At 34.7% G+C, this 17,500-nt stretch overlaps 1 protein-coding gene across 2 annotated transcripts in view; it reads left to right on the top strand.

The window, feature by feature from the left end:
• LOC136856041 (uncharacterized) overlaps positions 1-17,500 on the top strand; it is a 276,656-nt gene that overhangs the window by 195,134 nt on the left and 64,022 nt on the right. For both annotated transcript variants that reach the window (XM_067133599.1, XM_067133600.1), the window contains 2 exons: positions 3,060-3,268; positions 15,606-15,800. In XM_067133599.1, coding sequence (XP_066989700.1) covers positions 3,060-3,268; positions 15,606-15,800 — 404 coding nt within the window. The remainder of the gene's footprint in view (positions 1-3,059; positions 3,269-15,605; positions 15,801-17,500) is intronic.

Below are 17,500 nucleotides of genomic sequence, written 5' to 3'. Positions count from 1 at the left end.
AGAGAGAGAGAGAGAGAGAGAGAGAGAGAGAGAGAGAGAGAGAGAGAGAGAGAGAGAGAGAGAGAGAGAGAATTTGGAAAACAAGATTATTAAGAGATTCTGTTCTGTCATTCTAAGTTCAGCCTATAAGAATGAGAGAGAGAGAGAGAGAGAGAGAGAGAGAGAGAGAGAGAGAGAGAGAGAGAGAGAGAGAGAAGGTTCATTTACCTTTATTTTTCATGATTTCTGTTGCTCTTTGCAACAATGGCGTCGCCACATTCAGTTGCGAACGAGTTTGCAATTAGTGTCTTTCAAATCCCGGAGAGAAACTTGGAGGGTCTTCTGTATTTGGAGGGAGAGGGAGTTGGAGGTTTTCTGGAGGGAAAGGGAGAGGGAATTGGAGGTTTTTTAGAGAGAGGAGGAATTGGAGGCTTTTTAAAGGGAGTGGGAATTGGATTTTTTTAACGGGGAGGGAATTGGAGTTTTTTGGAGGGAGTGGGAATTGGAGTTTTTTTTGGAGGGAGTGGGAATTGGAGGTTTCTTAAAGGGAGAGGGAATTGGAGAGTTTTTTCAAGGGAGAGGGAATTGGAGGTTTTTGGAGGGAGAGGGGATTTTTTTTTTTTTTTTGGAGGGAGAGGGAATTGGAGGTCTTTTTAGGAAGAGGGAATCTGAGTTTTTTGGAGGGAGAGGGAATTGGAGGTTTTTTGGAGGGAGAGGGAATGGGAGGTTTTTTGAAGGGAGAGGGAATGGGAGTTTTTTGGAGGGACAGGAAATTGGAGGTTTTTGAAGGGAGAGAGAATTGGAGTTTTTTTGGAGGGAGAGGGAATTGGGGTTTTTGGAGGGAGAGGGAGTTGGAGATTTTTGAAAGGAGAGGGAGAGGGGATTTGGTTTTTTGGAGGGATATGGAACTGGAGGTAGAGGGAGAGATAATTGGAGGTTTTTTATAGGGAGATGGAGAGATAATTGCAGGGTTTTTGGAGGGAGATTGAGAGAATTGGAGGTTTTTGGAGGGAGAGGGAATTGGAAGTTTTTGAAGGTTGAGGGAGGGATTTGTAGGTTCTTTGGAGGGAGAAGGACTTGGAAGTTTTTTGAGGGAGACAGAGGGAATTTGCAGATTTTTGGAGGGAGAGGGAGAGGGAATTGGAGGTTTTTTGGAGGGAGAGGAGAGGGAATTGGAGATTTTTTGGAGGGAGAGGAGAGGCAACTGGAGGTTTTTTGGAGGGAGAGGAGAGGGAACTGCAGGTTTTTTGGAGGGAGAGGAAGAGGGTGTTGGAGGCTTTCTGGAGGTAGATGTAGGGAATTGGAGGGATTTTTTGGAAAGAGAGAGAGGGAGAAGTTTGGTTTTTTAAGGGAGATGGGACTGGAGGTAGGGGGAGAGATAATTTGAGTTTTTTGTAGTCGAGATGGAGAGATAATTACAGGGTTTTTGGAGGGAGATGGCGGGAATTGGAGGGAGAGTGAATTGGAGGTTTTTTGAGGGAGATGGAGTTGAAGGTTTTTTGGAGGGAGAGGGAATTGGAAATTTCTGAGGGAGAGGGAAGGGGAATTTGAGGTTTTTTGGAGGGAGAGGGAGAGGAAATTGGAGGTTTTTGGAGGGAGAGGGAGAGGGAACTGGAGGTTTTTTTGGGAAGAGGGAGAGGGAACTGGGGATAGAGGGAGAGATAATTGGATGTTTTTTGTAGGGAGATGGAGAAATAATAGCATGTTTTTTGGAGGGAGATGGAGGGAATTGGAGGTTATTTTGGAGGAAGAGGGAGGGAACTGAAGGTTTTTTGGAGGGGGAGGGAGAGAGAATTTTAGTTTTTTAGGTTGAGGGTGAGAATTTGTGGTTTTTTGGAAGGAGAGGGAATTGGAGGTTTTTGTAGGGAGAGGGAGAGCGAATTGGAGGTTTTTGAGGGAGAGGGGATTGGAGGACTTTTGGAGGGATAGGGAGGGAATTTGTGGTTTGATGGAGGGAGAGGGAGAGGGAATTGGAAGTTTTCTGAGGGAGACAGAGAGGGACTTGGATGATTTTTGAGGGAGAGGAAGATGGAACTGGAGGAGTTTTGTAGGGAGAGGGAGGGAATTTGTGGTTTTTTGGAGGGAGAGGGAGAGGGAATTGGAGATTTCTTGAGGGAGAGGGAATTGGAAGTTTTTTGGAGAGAGATGGAATTGGAGGTTTTTTGGAGGGAGAGGTAATTAGAGGTTTTATGGAGGGATAGGAAGAGATAACTGGAGGTTTTTTTGAGGGAGATGAAGGGAACTGGATTTTTATGGAAGGAGAGGAAGAGATAATTGGAGGTTTTTTGGAGAGTGAGGGAGAAGGAACTGGAGGTTTTTAGGGACAGGGAGTAGGAGGCTTTTTGGAGGAAGAGGGAATTGGAGGGGTTCTGGAAGGGGTTGGAAGTTTTTTGAGAGAGAGAGAGAGAGAGAGAGAGGTTAATCTTCCTCTATTTTTGGGAAGAAATAAATAATAAAATTTAGGCTACACAACAGTGCTGGGGAACTTTCAGCCATTCATTGCTTAATAAAGTGAAAGCAAAGAACTGTTAGAGTGGCTGGACAGCAAAGTAAGAGCCATAATATAAAGAAGATAAAGATTACGGATCTGAAGGTTAACCTCGGATTATCATGGATTTTTTGAAGTTTCTGAAAATGGTTTTAAATCCTTTTTCCATAATTTTCATTGGCATTAAAATATAGTCGGATATGTCTTCACTTTCTCGTATTAAATTGGGTTAGGGAATAAATATATTGATAAAGATTAATAAAAATATTCTATTGTGTGGAACGGAATATTGTTCAAGCATTTATTTTTCTGTGTGTGGTAAAGCCACTGAGCAAGAGGATATTTTTAAATACACAAAATGCAGACAGTATATATATATATATATATATATATATATATATATATATATATATATATATATATATATATATATATATATATATATATATATATACAGTGTATGACATTTATACCATTGTGCAATTTCATAAAAGTTTTTTCACTTCTGAATTACCTAAATACCAATAAAAATCCAAAAATAAAAAAAAAACATTAATTATCATTACCAAAATCTCCTATATCTTCCTTTCAGTTACGACGCCCGAGCGGGAGAGTTCACCTCCGGAATCAGATGGGCGAGCGAGAAGGCGCTGGGTGGGCGTGCCTTCTTCCAGACGGGGTCAGATCCGCCCATGCTGGTCTTGGAACCCGCCCACGAGAATGACCAGGGCGTGTATACGTGCAGGGTGGATTTCAGAGTGTCCCCTTCTACGACTGTTGTCGTTAATTTAACTGTTGTCAGTAAGTATTGTTTACAACCAACAGCAGTTGACTGACCGCCAGGTAGACAGTTGTCAGTAAGGTTCTCTGATAACTGTTATAATTATCATGGCTGCAACCAACAGCAGTTGGCTGACCACCAGGTAGACAGCTGTCACTAAGTGCTGTCTGATAACTGTTATAATTATCATGGCTGCAACCAACAGCAGCTGGCTGACCACCAGGTAGCCAGTTGTCAGTAAGCATTGTCTGATAACAGTTATAATTATCATGACTACAACCAAAAGCAGTTGTCTGACCACAAGGTAGACAGTTGTTAGTAAGTAAGGTCTTTTAACTGTTACAATTATCATGGCTGCAAACAACAGCATTTGACTGACCACCAGGGATATAATTCACTGCTAATATTAACAGGAATGATGCTTATCTTTCGGGAATTGGAACTGGAATGTAAATTTTAGGCCAAAGGCCAAGCACTGGGACATATGAGCAAGGTCATTCAGCGCTGAAAGGGAAAACGAGAGAGAAGGTGATTTGAAAGGTGCAACGGGAGGAAAGCCTCACAGCTGCACTCTGAGAAAATTGTCAGGAGAGGGTTGAGGAAAGTAAGATGGAATAGACTATGAATGGAGGTACAGTAAAAGGAATGAAAGGGGTTGCAACTATGGGCTGAATGAGTGCTGTAAAGAGCCTTAAGTGATGCCTACAGTGCACCGTGTGAGGTATACTGATGGCACTACCATCCTACTGCTTGGATGCAACGTGAATCCTTCCGGAAATGAACCTAAGTTATTTCTATCCTTTGTATTCCAATCTGGGGTCTCTAGCTAGTGAGGAATGATAGTTAACCACTGGACCACTGAGAGAGCTAGGTAATATGGCAGCCAGAGTGAAATGGCAATATTGCAGATAGTGCAGTACTGGGAAGACTAAAAAGTGATTGCACCTAAGGTGGCTGTAAAAGGAGAATTGTATGAATGAATCAGTGTACAATGAATCATTGTACAAATATATTAGTGCAAAGACTGAGAGTACAAGTGGAAAAAAAAACCTTGTGACAGAAAGTGTATATGGTCCAAGAGTGAAAAAGAGTGAAAAAGAGTGAAAAAGAGTGAAAGTGAAGGAAAAAGCCTCAATCTGTGCCTGGCTGGGCTAGTTGAATGAGAAAGGGTAGTTGTGCTGAGTGGTTTTAATGTGAAATGTAAGTTTTAGTGTCAGAATGACTGCAATGCAAGAAAATCTGGAGGTAGTTTTGTATCGATGTTCTTACAGAGGTTTGATGACTGTTAATGTATTGCTGTATACAAAGAATACCTATAAATATAGTTAGGGAAAAAGAAAATGGTTAGGAAACAGTTTATTAGATAGTGTATCAGTAAAGAGCAGATGGGACAAAGACTTGATAGATTTAATAGCAAGAAGAGAAGTGGATGAAGATATATCGACTCATTGTCCAATTAAAGTAACAGAAGACAAAGCAACTATTATTATTATTATTATTATTATTATTATTATTATTATTATTATTATTATTATTCAGAAAAAGGATGAAAAACGAGCTGGGTGACAGATACCAAAGTGGATAGAGTTTGTGACAAGTGAGCGAATGCAAAGAATGGGGTAACTGATTCAGCAGGAAATGCTTGTGTGTATAAGCACTTATTCTGAAGGAATAAAAGCAATAAACATTGGTATAATACATATCCCATTCTGCCAGGACAGAAACGAATTCCATTTCACAGAATTTCCAACAAGTTAAAAACAAAAACCATTGTCCAAAAAGAACCAGTCAAGCACATTAAATACTTTTAAAAGGCATACGAGAGCAGTTCATGAAAGAGGAAAATAAGCAGTTACGAAAAGAAGAAAGCGGTTTTAAGGACAGAAGAAAGCAGTTAATGGAAGCAGTCCCCATTATCTAAGTCTTAGGGATTCCGAGTATTCAAATGACCCAATATCCGAAATTAACGGAGCGTCACATACTTGAATGCTAATTGGAGATGTAGCTGGAAACGGTATTGCATGCAATTAGCAAGAAAGAAAATGGCAAAGAAGGGAGATTTAATGACTTGATAATGCTGATAATGAATGGGGGAGGGAGGGAGAGAGATATGGGAAGTAAAACTCAACTTAAGAATTATGGAGAGATATATTAATGAATTTAGTTTTAATATTTAGAGGTTACACTGAGACTGGATGGCCTAGATAAAATTGTAGTTAAGCCACTGCCATATTCATACTAAAATTGCCTTAAATATGTTTGGATTTTGTCACTGGAATAATAATTCCTATGAAAAATCATCTTCACAAAAATAACTTTTCCTCAAACATGACTTCCAAAGAATTACTCTCATAAGAAGATTTAAAAATCAAAATTACTCTCATAAAGAACACCTTTAAAAAATCATTTTCACACAAGATAAAGATCATAAAAGACTGACCTTAATGAGAACCAACTTCCAAAAGAGGAACCTTCGTTAAAAAATCTTTATTCCTTTGTATAAAAATCCATGGCAGTTCTCAGAGAACTGTTATTCTCCTCTTTCGTCAGTTTTTTTTTCTGGCCAACAAAACCCGTGTAACAACCTCATGGAAAACTTCTCCCACCTAATTTTTTGATTCACTGTTCCATCTCCTTTATCTGAAAGCCCCGTTTTTCCTTCCATAATTCTGGCAAATGTTCAAGAGTCTGTCTCGTCCCCTTGTGAAGTTTCCAAACGCATCCTCTTCCCCAAACTTGGCTAGGCCAACTTCCTAGACTTCTTCCTCCTTCCTTCTTCCCACACCTCCTCCTCCTCCTACGTACAGACCAGGACCAATATCAGAACTTCTGCTGAACTTCTCCTGAAGTTGCTTAAGGCATTCTTGATTATGTGCTCATCTCTCGCTTGTGGGTTTTCCCTCCCTGAGCAGGTTAGAGAAATGTTGTGTTTGAGTGAGGATGATTACCACTGCTCTCAGGAGAGTGTGCGAGTTCTATTCTCTTGTGGTTTTGGTGTCCGGATAATGTCGAGTGGTTAAGCAAATACCTACCGCCCTGATCATTATGAAAAGTCAGTCCCAAGTCAGATTAAGAGGAGAGGTCAGCACAGGGTTTGGTCAAGTTAGGTTAGGTTAATGACTCTATCTTGTTAAACAAAACAGGTCAGGTTAGGCTGGGTTTCTGGCACCCGGATAATGTCGAGCAGTTAAGCGAACACCTAACGCTCTGATGATAATGAAAAATCAGTCCTAAGTCTGGATAAGAGGAGAAGTCAGCGTAGGCCTAAGTCATGTTAGGTTAATGACCCTGTCCTGTAAAACTATAAAGGTCAAGTTATTTTGGTTTTCTGGAGTCCGGATATTGTAGAACTATTGAGCGAATACATACTACCCTGATGATAATGAAAAATCACTCCCAAGTCCAGATAGGAGGAGAGGTCAGAGCAAGCCTAGGTCAAGTTAGGTTATGTTAGTGACCCTGTCTTGTAAAACAAAACTGGTCAAGTTATGTTAGGTTAATGACACTGTCTGTTAATAATCCTACCTTCAGTAACACATAGAAATTCCTATGACTATTGATTTTCCTCGACTCTCTTACATTTGTACACTCATAATAATAATAATAATAATAATAATAATAATAATAATAATAATAATAATAATAATAATAATCACCAACAGACCCCGAAGTAGATCCTACAGGGTGAAACAGCTTTGAGTTAATTTAATGTAAAGTCAAATTGTTGCTATTTTAAGCACTGAAAAAGTACCTGGCGATTAGTTCACGGTAGTGGGTCTTAGCCAGGGTCCTGAAGCAGGCTGTAAGGCTAGCAACCTCACCCTGAAGAAGTTAGCACATTAATCAACAGTATTCTAAAAAGGGGGAAGGCAGATAACTCAAACAATTAACCCCTTTTACATCATCTTCTTCTTCTTCTTCTTCCTCTTCTTCGTGGTTTCTTCTTCTTCTTCTTCTTCTTCTTCTTCTTTTTCTTCTTCTTCTTCTTTTTCTTCTTCTTCTCCTTTTTCTTCTTCTTCTTCTTTTTCTTCTCCTTCTTCTTCGTGGTCTTCTTCTTCTTCTTCTTCATCTCCTTTTTCTTCTACTTCTTCTTTTTCTTCTCCTTCTTCTTCGTGGTCTTCTTCTTCTTCTTCTTCTTCGTGGTCTTCTTCTTCTTCTTCTCCTTCTTTTTCTTCTTCTTCTTCGTGATCTTCTTCTTCTTCTTCTCACTTCTTCTTCTTCTTCTTCCCAGATGAAGTTACGGAGTTTATTCTCGTCTCTCTCTCTATCTCTGCCTCGATCTGGATTGGGGTAACTTCTTACCTTACCTACTCCCCTCCCCCCCAACCAAAACTTCCCCGTGTCAAGTCCAATATCGTAAACTTCATGAAGTTTCTTGTTGTTCGAATGCTAGTCTTGTGGTTTAGGTTCGTGTTGTATTGTATTTGTAATAATTGTGATAATAATATTATTATTATTATTATTATTATTATTAAAAAATACTCATAGTAGCATGTCTTGATATGGAGAAACAAATCCACAGTTATGTATACGTATATATACATATGTTTAAGGATAAATCTGGACAGATAGCTTTCGGGAATCTGTTCGATTCCCCTTGTCAGTTCTTAATTATATGAACATATACATAACTTTGATTTGTTTCTCCATTACTATTATTATTTAAGTAAGGAATTACAATACGTTTATATATATATATATATATATATATATATATATATATATATATATATATATATATATATAATATATATATAGTTTATAAATAGTATATCTTATGCCTATTATAATTCCAAGTAATAATAATAATAATACTAATAATAATAAGAGATAATAATAATAATAATAATAATAATAATAATAATTAATTATTATTATTATTATTATTATTATTATTATTATTATTATTATTATTATTATTATTACTGATTACAAAAGGAATTAAAATTCATATATAAATACTTACCGTATATATTGCACATATTTTAATTTCAAATGTGTTTATTAATAATAAAATAATAATAATAAAATATATTTTGTATTCACAAATTACATAAAATTTACATAATTGTGGATTGTTATTACACAATTTTTCACGACATTGTGAATTTCATGGTAATAACATTGATAACGATATATATTAAATTAAATAAACATATATATAATTTATATACACACAAAACTGCTACGCATATCCAGCATTAGGCAGGTATTACACGCAATAACGACAGCAAGAACCTGACTACTGCATTACGCCATGTTATCATTTCAAACCGAAAGTTTCAGCGCTACAGCAAAAAATTCCAGTTCGAACTTTCGGCTCCATAAATGATACGTAAAAACTTTTCTAATTCCGAAACATCGCTGGAAATGAAAAGTTTTATTCTATATTATTCTCTGTTTTTTTATAGAATTACTGCGATTCTGAATGGCTGGTTTATGTATATGTATATGTGTATATATATACAGTATACATATATATACATAAATATATATATATATATATATATATATACATATATACTGTATATGTATATGTATACGATTCCAGATTCATAAGAAGGTGGCAATTTTTCTTTATAGTTAACAAAATTCTCAATTTTGTAGTTATAGAATATTACTGAAGGGGTGGTTTGTGGAAAATATTTGCTAAAAATTTAATACATTTCTTTCTTTTGAAAAAATCGTGCGTTTTGTCGTTCAAGAATGGCATTTGGAAACGGAAAGTCATCTTTCTAGGACCGAAGGGTTTTGGAGGTGCGTGTACGCTCTGTTTAAAGACTCTTAATTTGTTAAAGAACAACTTATCGGTAAAACCATTATCATTAAAAAATTCTTTAAGAACAACAGTTCTTCAAGAAATAATTCATATGTACTGGTAAGTTTAAAAGATCGAAAAAATAAAGTGTTAAATGTATCAAATTTAAATGTCTTACAACAAGCACTGAGAAAATTCACCCCAAGACTAATAAATGTTGGTTTTTTATAGACTGTAATACTGAAATCAGTACTTTGTCGAGAAACGAGTACATCTAAAAAAGGTAACTGGTTGTTTTGCTCTAATTCAACGGTGAACTTTATCCTATTATGCTTTGTATTTATATAGTTTATTAACAGGTTAGCTTGCTACTCGCTCTCGAATATCAAAAAGGCGTCATCCACGTAACGTCGGTATAATTTAGGTTTAAAGTCAATGGGGCATCGTTCTGACCATTCTCTTTCGTAATGGCAGAGAAAAATGTTGGCCAATGTTGCCGATAAAGGAGATCCCATGGCTAATCCGTCTACTTGTTCATAATATTGCCCACTGAATAAAAAGTGAGTGTCCTTTATAGCCAGTTCAATCAATCTTTTAAACTCCTTCCTTGTGAAGTTACCAACACTTTCGTCGTTTTCATAGATTTTGGACGTTAAAATATTGATGGTTTCACTCTTCGGAACGTTGGTATAAAGAGTGCAAATGTAAAACTGACAAAAAATTATTTCCCTGCAATTTCATACCTTTTAGTTCGTCAAAGCCTTTATATTCAGCCAAAAGGACCCACTGCCATAAGGTCTGCAACACTAATGTAAATGTTGAAGATTTTAACATCATTTTTAAGAGGTATAGTTGAAAATGATGTTAGATTACCAGAACTCTCTGTATATAAGCAAATTAAAACCAGCTCTAAATGTGGACTCGTCCAGCTTTCCTTTGAAGTTTTATATTAGTGTTTTAATAAAGTTTTCGATTTTTATTGTAAATGTTTTCTATACGTACTCTTGTTAATAACTTTTTGACATTTTACATTTTTAGAACTTGAAATTGAACGAAGTATTGTTTGCAACGTTGTTTTGAGATTACGACTGCAGCACCTACATAAAATTTTGAATTCGATCTAAATTGAAACTGAGATTTCCTGCTACCCAGGCTACTTCTGAAGTTAATTAATAATAATAATAATAATAATAATAATAATAATAATAATAATAATAATAATAATAATAATATCTCTGACTGAACTAAAAAAAAATAAATAAAATTACATTCAAAGTTTCTGAAAGCATTTATCTAATAAAATAAATCCAAAACGATCAAAACAATTCTGCCATTTTCTTGAAATAAAAAAAAAAAAAACGAAAAAAAACTATTTCTCACAGAATCATTTACCAAACCCTTCACTAAACATTTGCCTCTGCCAACAACAACAAGATAAAATCTATTTCTCCTTTTAGTTTTCTGTAAAAGAACACTCTTGTGCCGGCTTTGTCTGTCCGTCCGCACCTTTTCTGTCCGCCCTCAGATCTTAAAAACTACTGAGGCTAGAGGGCTGCAAATTGGCATGTTGATCATCCACCCTCCAGTCATCAAACATACCAAATTGTAGCCCTCTAGCCTCGGTAGTTTTTATTTTATCTAAGGTTAAAGTTAGCCATAATCGTTCTTCTGGCAACGATAAAGGATAGGCCACCACCGGGCCGTGATTAAAATTTAATGGGCTACGGCTCATACAGCATTATACCGAGACCGCCGAAAGATATATCTATTTTCGGTGGCCTTGGTTATACGCTGAAGCGGCTGTACAGAAAACTCGACTGCGCCGAAGAAGAAACTTCGGCGCATTTATTACTTGTTTCTTTCAACTCGAAGGATTGATCGCAATTCGGACGATGCAATCAACTCCTTCACCTTGTGATTCCCGCATGATTGGCCGGACTAAACTTTGATTGGGGCATTTCATGCCGGTTTAACCGACCGGCGTTTACCAATTAAGGAGAGGATTCGTGGTCTGAGAATTCTGTGCTTGGAGGACCCTGTGTTTACAGAATCCTGTGCTTGGAGAATTTGTGTTTAGAGTTTGTGCTACAGAACTAGAAGGGTTTAGAGTAGGGATTTTTGTAATAATAATAATAATAATAATAATAATAATAATAATAATAATAATAATAATAATAATAAAATTACACAAGAAAATATAGTGATGAAATCTTGTTCTCGTTATAAACACTTTAATGGACCCTGATAAACTTTGTTTGCTGATCGGAGATGCTTTATTACTTTTAAGGAATTTATATATATATATATATATATATATATATATATATATATATATATATATATATATAGAAATCATCAACACACAATCACGTGTGGAACAGAAATAAATTTCTGACTCACGTCAGGATCGAACCCAGGTCTCTCAGGTGGAAAGCAAGGCGTTACCCACTGGGCCATACAAGTCTAAAAAGTCGGAACCTGAGAGCAACTGCACCCAAGGAATTACCTGGGCAAGCTAACTGCTTGCATACCAGCAGTTTTCCCCAACTTCCCGACTCAGCAATGACCCAATGGACAACATTTCATTCAATTATCCCTTCTGAGTGAATAAGATAGAAATCATCAACACACAATCACGTGTGGAACAGAAATAAATTTCTGACTCACGTCGGGATCAGAAGCCTATTTCTGTTCCACACGTGATTGTGTGTTGATGATTTCTATCTTATTCACTCAGAAGGATAATTCGAATGAAATGTTGTCCATTGGGTCATTGCTGAGTCGGGAAGTTGGGGAAAACTCGCTGGTATGCAAGCAGTTAGCTTGCCCAGGTAATTCCTGGGTGCAGTTGCTCTCAGGTTCCGACTTTTAGACTTGTATGGCCCAGTGGCAACGCCTTGCTTTCCACCTGAAGACTGAATTCGATCTGACGTGAGTCAGAAATTTATATATATATATATATATATATATATATATATATATATATATATATATATATACACATATATACACATATATATATATATGTATATATATATATATATATATATATATATATATATATATACACACATTTATATATACATATATATATATATGTGTTTATATATAAATATATATATATATATATATATGTATATATATAATATATATATATATAAACAATACCAAATAGAGATTTTTTACTGTATTGGTGATAAAATTTTCAAAATACCTTCAAAATTTGACTTAAAATTCACAACTGCATACACAAAACATATATCAAATGTACTTTGGTTAAGTTAATGGTAATACCATTGACAAATAATTACATTTTTGTTGATGTCATTAACTCTTCGCGACTATTTCAATAATTTTACTTATATATTTGTTGTCAATAACAATTATGATTATCTAAATAATTCAATCTACAGAGCCATTTGATAAGACTGACAATTACTTCAAAAACCTGGTGTAAAATAATCTTTGATAATTACACCTGAGATCTGAGATTAAGTATACCTTAGTTTTACCAGACCACTGAGCTGATTAACAGCTCTCCTAGGGCTGGCCCGAAGGATTAGACTTATTTTACGTGGCTAAGAACCAATTGGTTACTTAGCAACGGGACCTACAGCTTATAGTGGAATCCGAACCACATTATAGCGAGAAATGAATTTCTATCACCAGAAATAAATTCCTCTAACTCTTCATCAGCCGGTCGGTGGGATTGAACTCCGGCCCATCGAGCGACGGTCTGAAGCTCAACCGACTCAGCCAAGGGAGAGATTGAGATCTGAGATAACAGATTATTTTAATACAATACTGATAATCCTGATAATTTCGTGAGACTGGGTCGCCTACTACAACCGATAATGCGCCATGATAAGAACAGAACAGAATACAGAATTTAGGACAAAGGTCAAGAGCTGGGACCTTTGAGGTCACTCAGCGCTGAAACGGAAACTGAGAGTAAAAAGGTTTGAAAGGTGTAACAGGAGGAAAATCTAAAAGCAGTTGCACTATGAAACAATTGTTAGCAGAGGGTTGAGGAAAGTAAAAGAAGGAAGAAAGTGAATATGAACGGAGGTACAGGAAAAGGAATATTATCCCTTTTTCCTAGTAAGGAGAATTTCGCAACTAAACTCGCTTCGCAAACAAACTGATGCATTCGTTCGACGGTGCAAACAATTTTCATTTGTTCTTTGCCAAAGGACCAACTTTCTAATTAGGCCTACTCAAGGAAAATAAATATTGGCTTCCAAAAGATGTTTTAATCTCGCGGTTTTTTTTAGTTTTTTTTTTTCTTGTTTTCCGGTGGTTCCAGCTTTCGGTAGTTTGTTTTCCTTTCTTTCAATTTTCTTATTTGTTTTATTTTTTCTTAAGGGGGGCGGGTTTAAGGGGGTTACCGATTTTTCGTTCTATGGATGACGCAAGTATTTTGTTTCATAGCCAGTATTTTAGTTTTAATTTGCTACCCAAAAAACTTTGCTGACGTTTTTAATGTCTCTCTCTCTCTCTCTCTCTCTCTCTCTCTCTCTCTCTCTCTCTCTCTCTCTCTCTCTCTCATATTTTCTCATTTTCAATTTTATAAAAATGAGAGTCATTTTTAAAAATATATATATATATATATATATATATATATATATATATATATATATATATATATATATATATATATATATATATATATATATAATATTATATATATTTATATAATTTATTTATTTTATATATATATACATACATGCATACATACGTATACATTTACATATACATGTACATTTATATACACGTACAAACGTATTTATAAACTGATAATTTCCTACTCATATCTGCAAAACAAGAGTAGAAAAACAAAACCGAAAAACCTAATTCCACAACATTAAAAAACCATTCCACTATCAGCCACGACCCCCCCAACACCTGTCTAACTGGAACAACACAATTCCAAAATACGCCTAATAGTTTCTTCCTCTCGCGAATTCGGGCTGAAATTGGTCCACCAGTGGTCTTTTGGTCTCTATTTATTTGGGGGGGGGGGGGTTCCTGGCAGTCCCCAGGACCTGATAGTAAATGCTGCTCTCAAAATTTTATGGGCGTGAAATGGGCCTCATCTAAGGAGAGCATCTTAACAGGGGATGTGGGTTGTGAGACAAAAATAGCAATTTGGGAAAAGCTCTCTCTCTCTCTCTCTCTCTCTCTCTCTCTCTCTCTCTCTCTCTCTCTCTCTCTCTCTCTCTCTCTCTCTCTTTTATCTACCCTCTCTCTCTCTCTCTCTCTCTGTACTTTTATGTATATATACTATATATATATATATATATATATATATATATATATATATATATATATATATATATATATATATATTTATAAATATAAATATATAAATACATAAAATATATATATACATTATATTAAATATATAACTTATATATATATATATATATATATATATATATATATATATATATATATATATATATATGTATATATATATATATATATATATATATATATATATATATATAATTTATATTTATATATTAATATCTCCGGTTCCTTATACTTACCTATTTACCTTTCATTACCAAGATTTCCCCAATCACCCAGTCCCCATTACTCAAACTAACAACCTTCAACAACCATCCAATATTCCCTTAATTACAAAATTAAGATCACCTACTCTTTAACCTTACCAAAATAAAAAAAAAAAGAAAAACTAATAAAAATAAATAGCGGTAATTCTTATGGTTATTACCGATACTTAAGAATCCTGCACTGCACAAACGAGAGAGAGAGAGAGAGAGAGAGAGAGAGAGAGAGAGAGAGAGAGAGCTAAAAGTGCTCACGAATTACCCTAATTATGGCTTGGGTCTTTTTAAGGCTGTTTTCGCTAAGTTTAGCGAGGTTTTTGGAGCGCCTCGTAATAATATAACAGGTTTGTAATAATAATAATAATAATAATAATAATAATAATAATAATAATAATAATAATAATAATAATAAGCTATATTATTATAAAGATAATACCAGTATGTATGTACGTTCATTCAATGCTTTTTATCTTTTAGCCAAAATGAATGATAATGATAATGTTTAAAGCTTTTGAAAGAATAATAATAATAATAATAATAATAATAATAATAATAATAATGTATTGTGAAAATACAACCAATGTTAATTATGCTTTCACAACATCCCTTCAACTCGACACCAATAATAGTTATAATAACAATAATAATAACAATAATGAGTTGTGAACATAGATTTTATTAAAATTTTTCATAACACCCCATCAACTAGACACAAATAATAATAATAATAATAATAATAATAATAATAATAATAATATAGGTTGTGAAAAAAGAACTAATATTAACCATGCATTTATAACCTCCCTTCAACTAGACACAAATAATAAAGTTATAACAATCATAATAACAATATCATGGGTTGTGAAAATAGAACCATATTAATTATGCTTGTATACATCCCCTTCAACTACTGGTAGACACAAGTAATAATTCAATAATATTATTATAAATTATGAAAATACTACTTACATGAATTCTTCTTCTTACCCCCTCCCTCCCTCCCCCCCTGTCTCCCCCCAAAAGTCCCAGCAGGGCAGCCCACGATCCAGTGGAAGGGCCACACGATGGTGGACGAAGTGGGTCCCCTGAGAGAGGAGGACACAGCCAAATTAACCTGCAGGAGCGCCGGGGGGCGCCCTCCCCCTGACCTCTCCTGGTGGAGTGGGGAGAGGCAGCTCCCCCTCATCTCCTCCAAGTCCTATTCGGATCCTACGACAGGTAAGGAGCGAAGGATTTTTTTTTTTTTTTTTAGTTAAGAGGGACGGACGCTGAAAAGAACATTAAGGAATGCTTACAGTGTGCCTCGTGAGGTGGACTGACGGTATTAACCCACACCGGGGGACGTAATATAGTACTGTTGATATAATATATATATACATATATATATATATATATATATATATATATATATATATATATATATATATATATATATATATATATATGTGTGTGTGTGTGTGTGTGTGTGTGTGTGTGTAAAATATATATATATATATATATATATATATATATATATATATATATATATATATATATATATATATATATATATATATATATATATATATATATATATATATATATATATATATATATTATATAAATATATTTTATATATGTCTTACATATTATATATTACAATAATGATATATAATGCAATATAAAATATGTTGATACAATTACACTGATATATTATAATGACCCATTAGGATGAAAAGATTTTAAATAACCCAAATTTATTAATCCCTGATTGAAGCTATAACTGAGGCACCCTCCCGAACCTCAAAATAGACCAGTCTATATAATTCTATATCCCCAAAACCTCATAGATATTCCCAGATGATTCAAATACGTCCGTGCATCATATAGCATTATCCGACATGATTAAAATACTTCCATAGATCAGAATGATAATCGTATCACAGCCTCCATTATTGAAGCCTCTCCCCCAAAACATATGAACGACCGCATAAAGATATTAGATGGAATGAGATCTATGAAATCTATCAAATCTATTTATCACTAACCAATTTATCAAGGCAATTTATCTATCTTCATTATGAGTCATCAAAATATGAACTTCATACGGAGCGAATGTCCCTCGGTTGTAAATTCAAGGGAGTCTCGGTTATAAATGTTCACTACAACGTTTACGGTCGCCCACCTTATAACCATTTATATCCGAAGCTATCATTAACCCGAAATTTATTTGCGAGCTCTTAAAACGAGTATAGAGAGATATAAAGGTAAATGAACGATATGAATAACTTCTTCCCGCAGACAGGGGCCATTCATTACCGTAGAATGAAAAGAGTGTGTTCTCTCCCAAAATTCTGATAGGATAAAAATATAAAAAATATGTCATTATCATGCTGGGTTGTTTTTGCAGTTATGGAATTACTATATATATATATATATATATATATATATATATATATATATATATATATATATATATATATATATATATATGTGTGTGTGTGTGTGTGTGTGTGTGTTAAATGTACTTATAAATATATATAATATATATATATATATATATATACATACGTTTTATTCATGTATATATATTTCCAAATATATTTATGAATATATATATATATATGCATGTATTAATAATAATATTAATAATATTTTCATAACTGCAAAACCAATCCAGCAAGTATATAAACATGACATTGATATATTTTTTATATTTTTATCCTATCAGAATTTTGGGAGAGAACACCTCCCCTCTCATTCTACGGTCATGAATGGCCGCCCTGTCTGTGGGAAGAAGTTATTCATACAGTTCATTTACCTTTATATCTCTCTATACTCGTTTTAAGAGCTCGTAAATAAATTTCGGGTTAACAATAGCGACGGATATAAATGGTTATAAGGTGGGCGACCGTAAACATTTTAGTGGACATTTATAA

The sequence above is a fragment of the Macrobrachium rosenbergii genome, chromosome 34, assembly GCF_040412425.1.
Source record: "Macrobrachium rosenbergii isolate ZJJX-2024 chromosome 34, ASM4041242v1, whole genome shotgun sequence".
In the NCBI taxonomy this organism is placed as follows: Eukaryota; Metazoa; Arthropoda; class Malacostraca; order Decapoda; family Palaemonidae; genus Macrobrachium; species Macrobrachium rosenbergii.
This window is presented reverse-complemented; position numbering and strand designations above follow the sequence as displayed.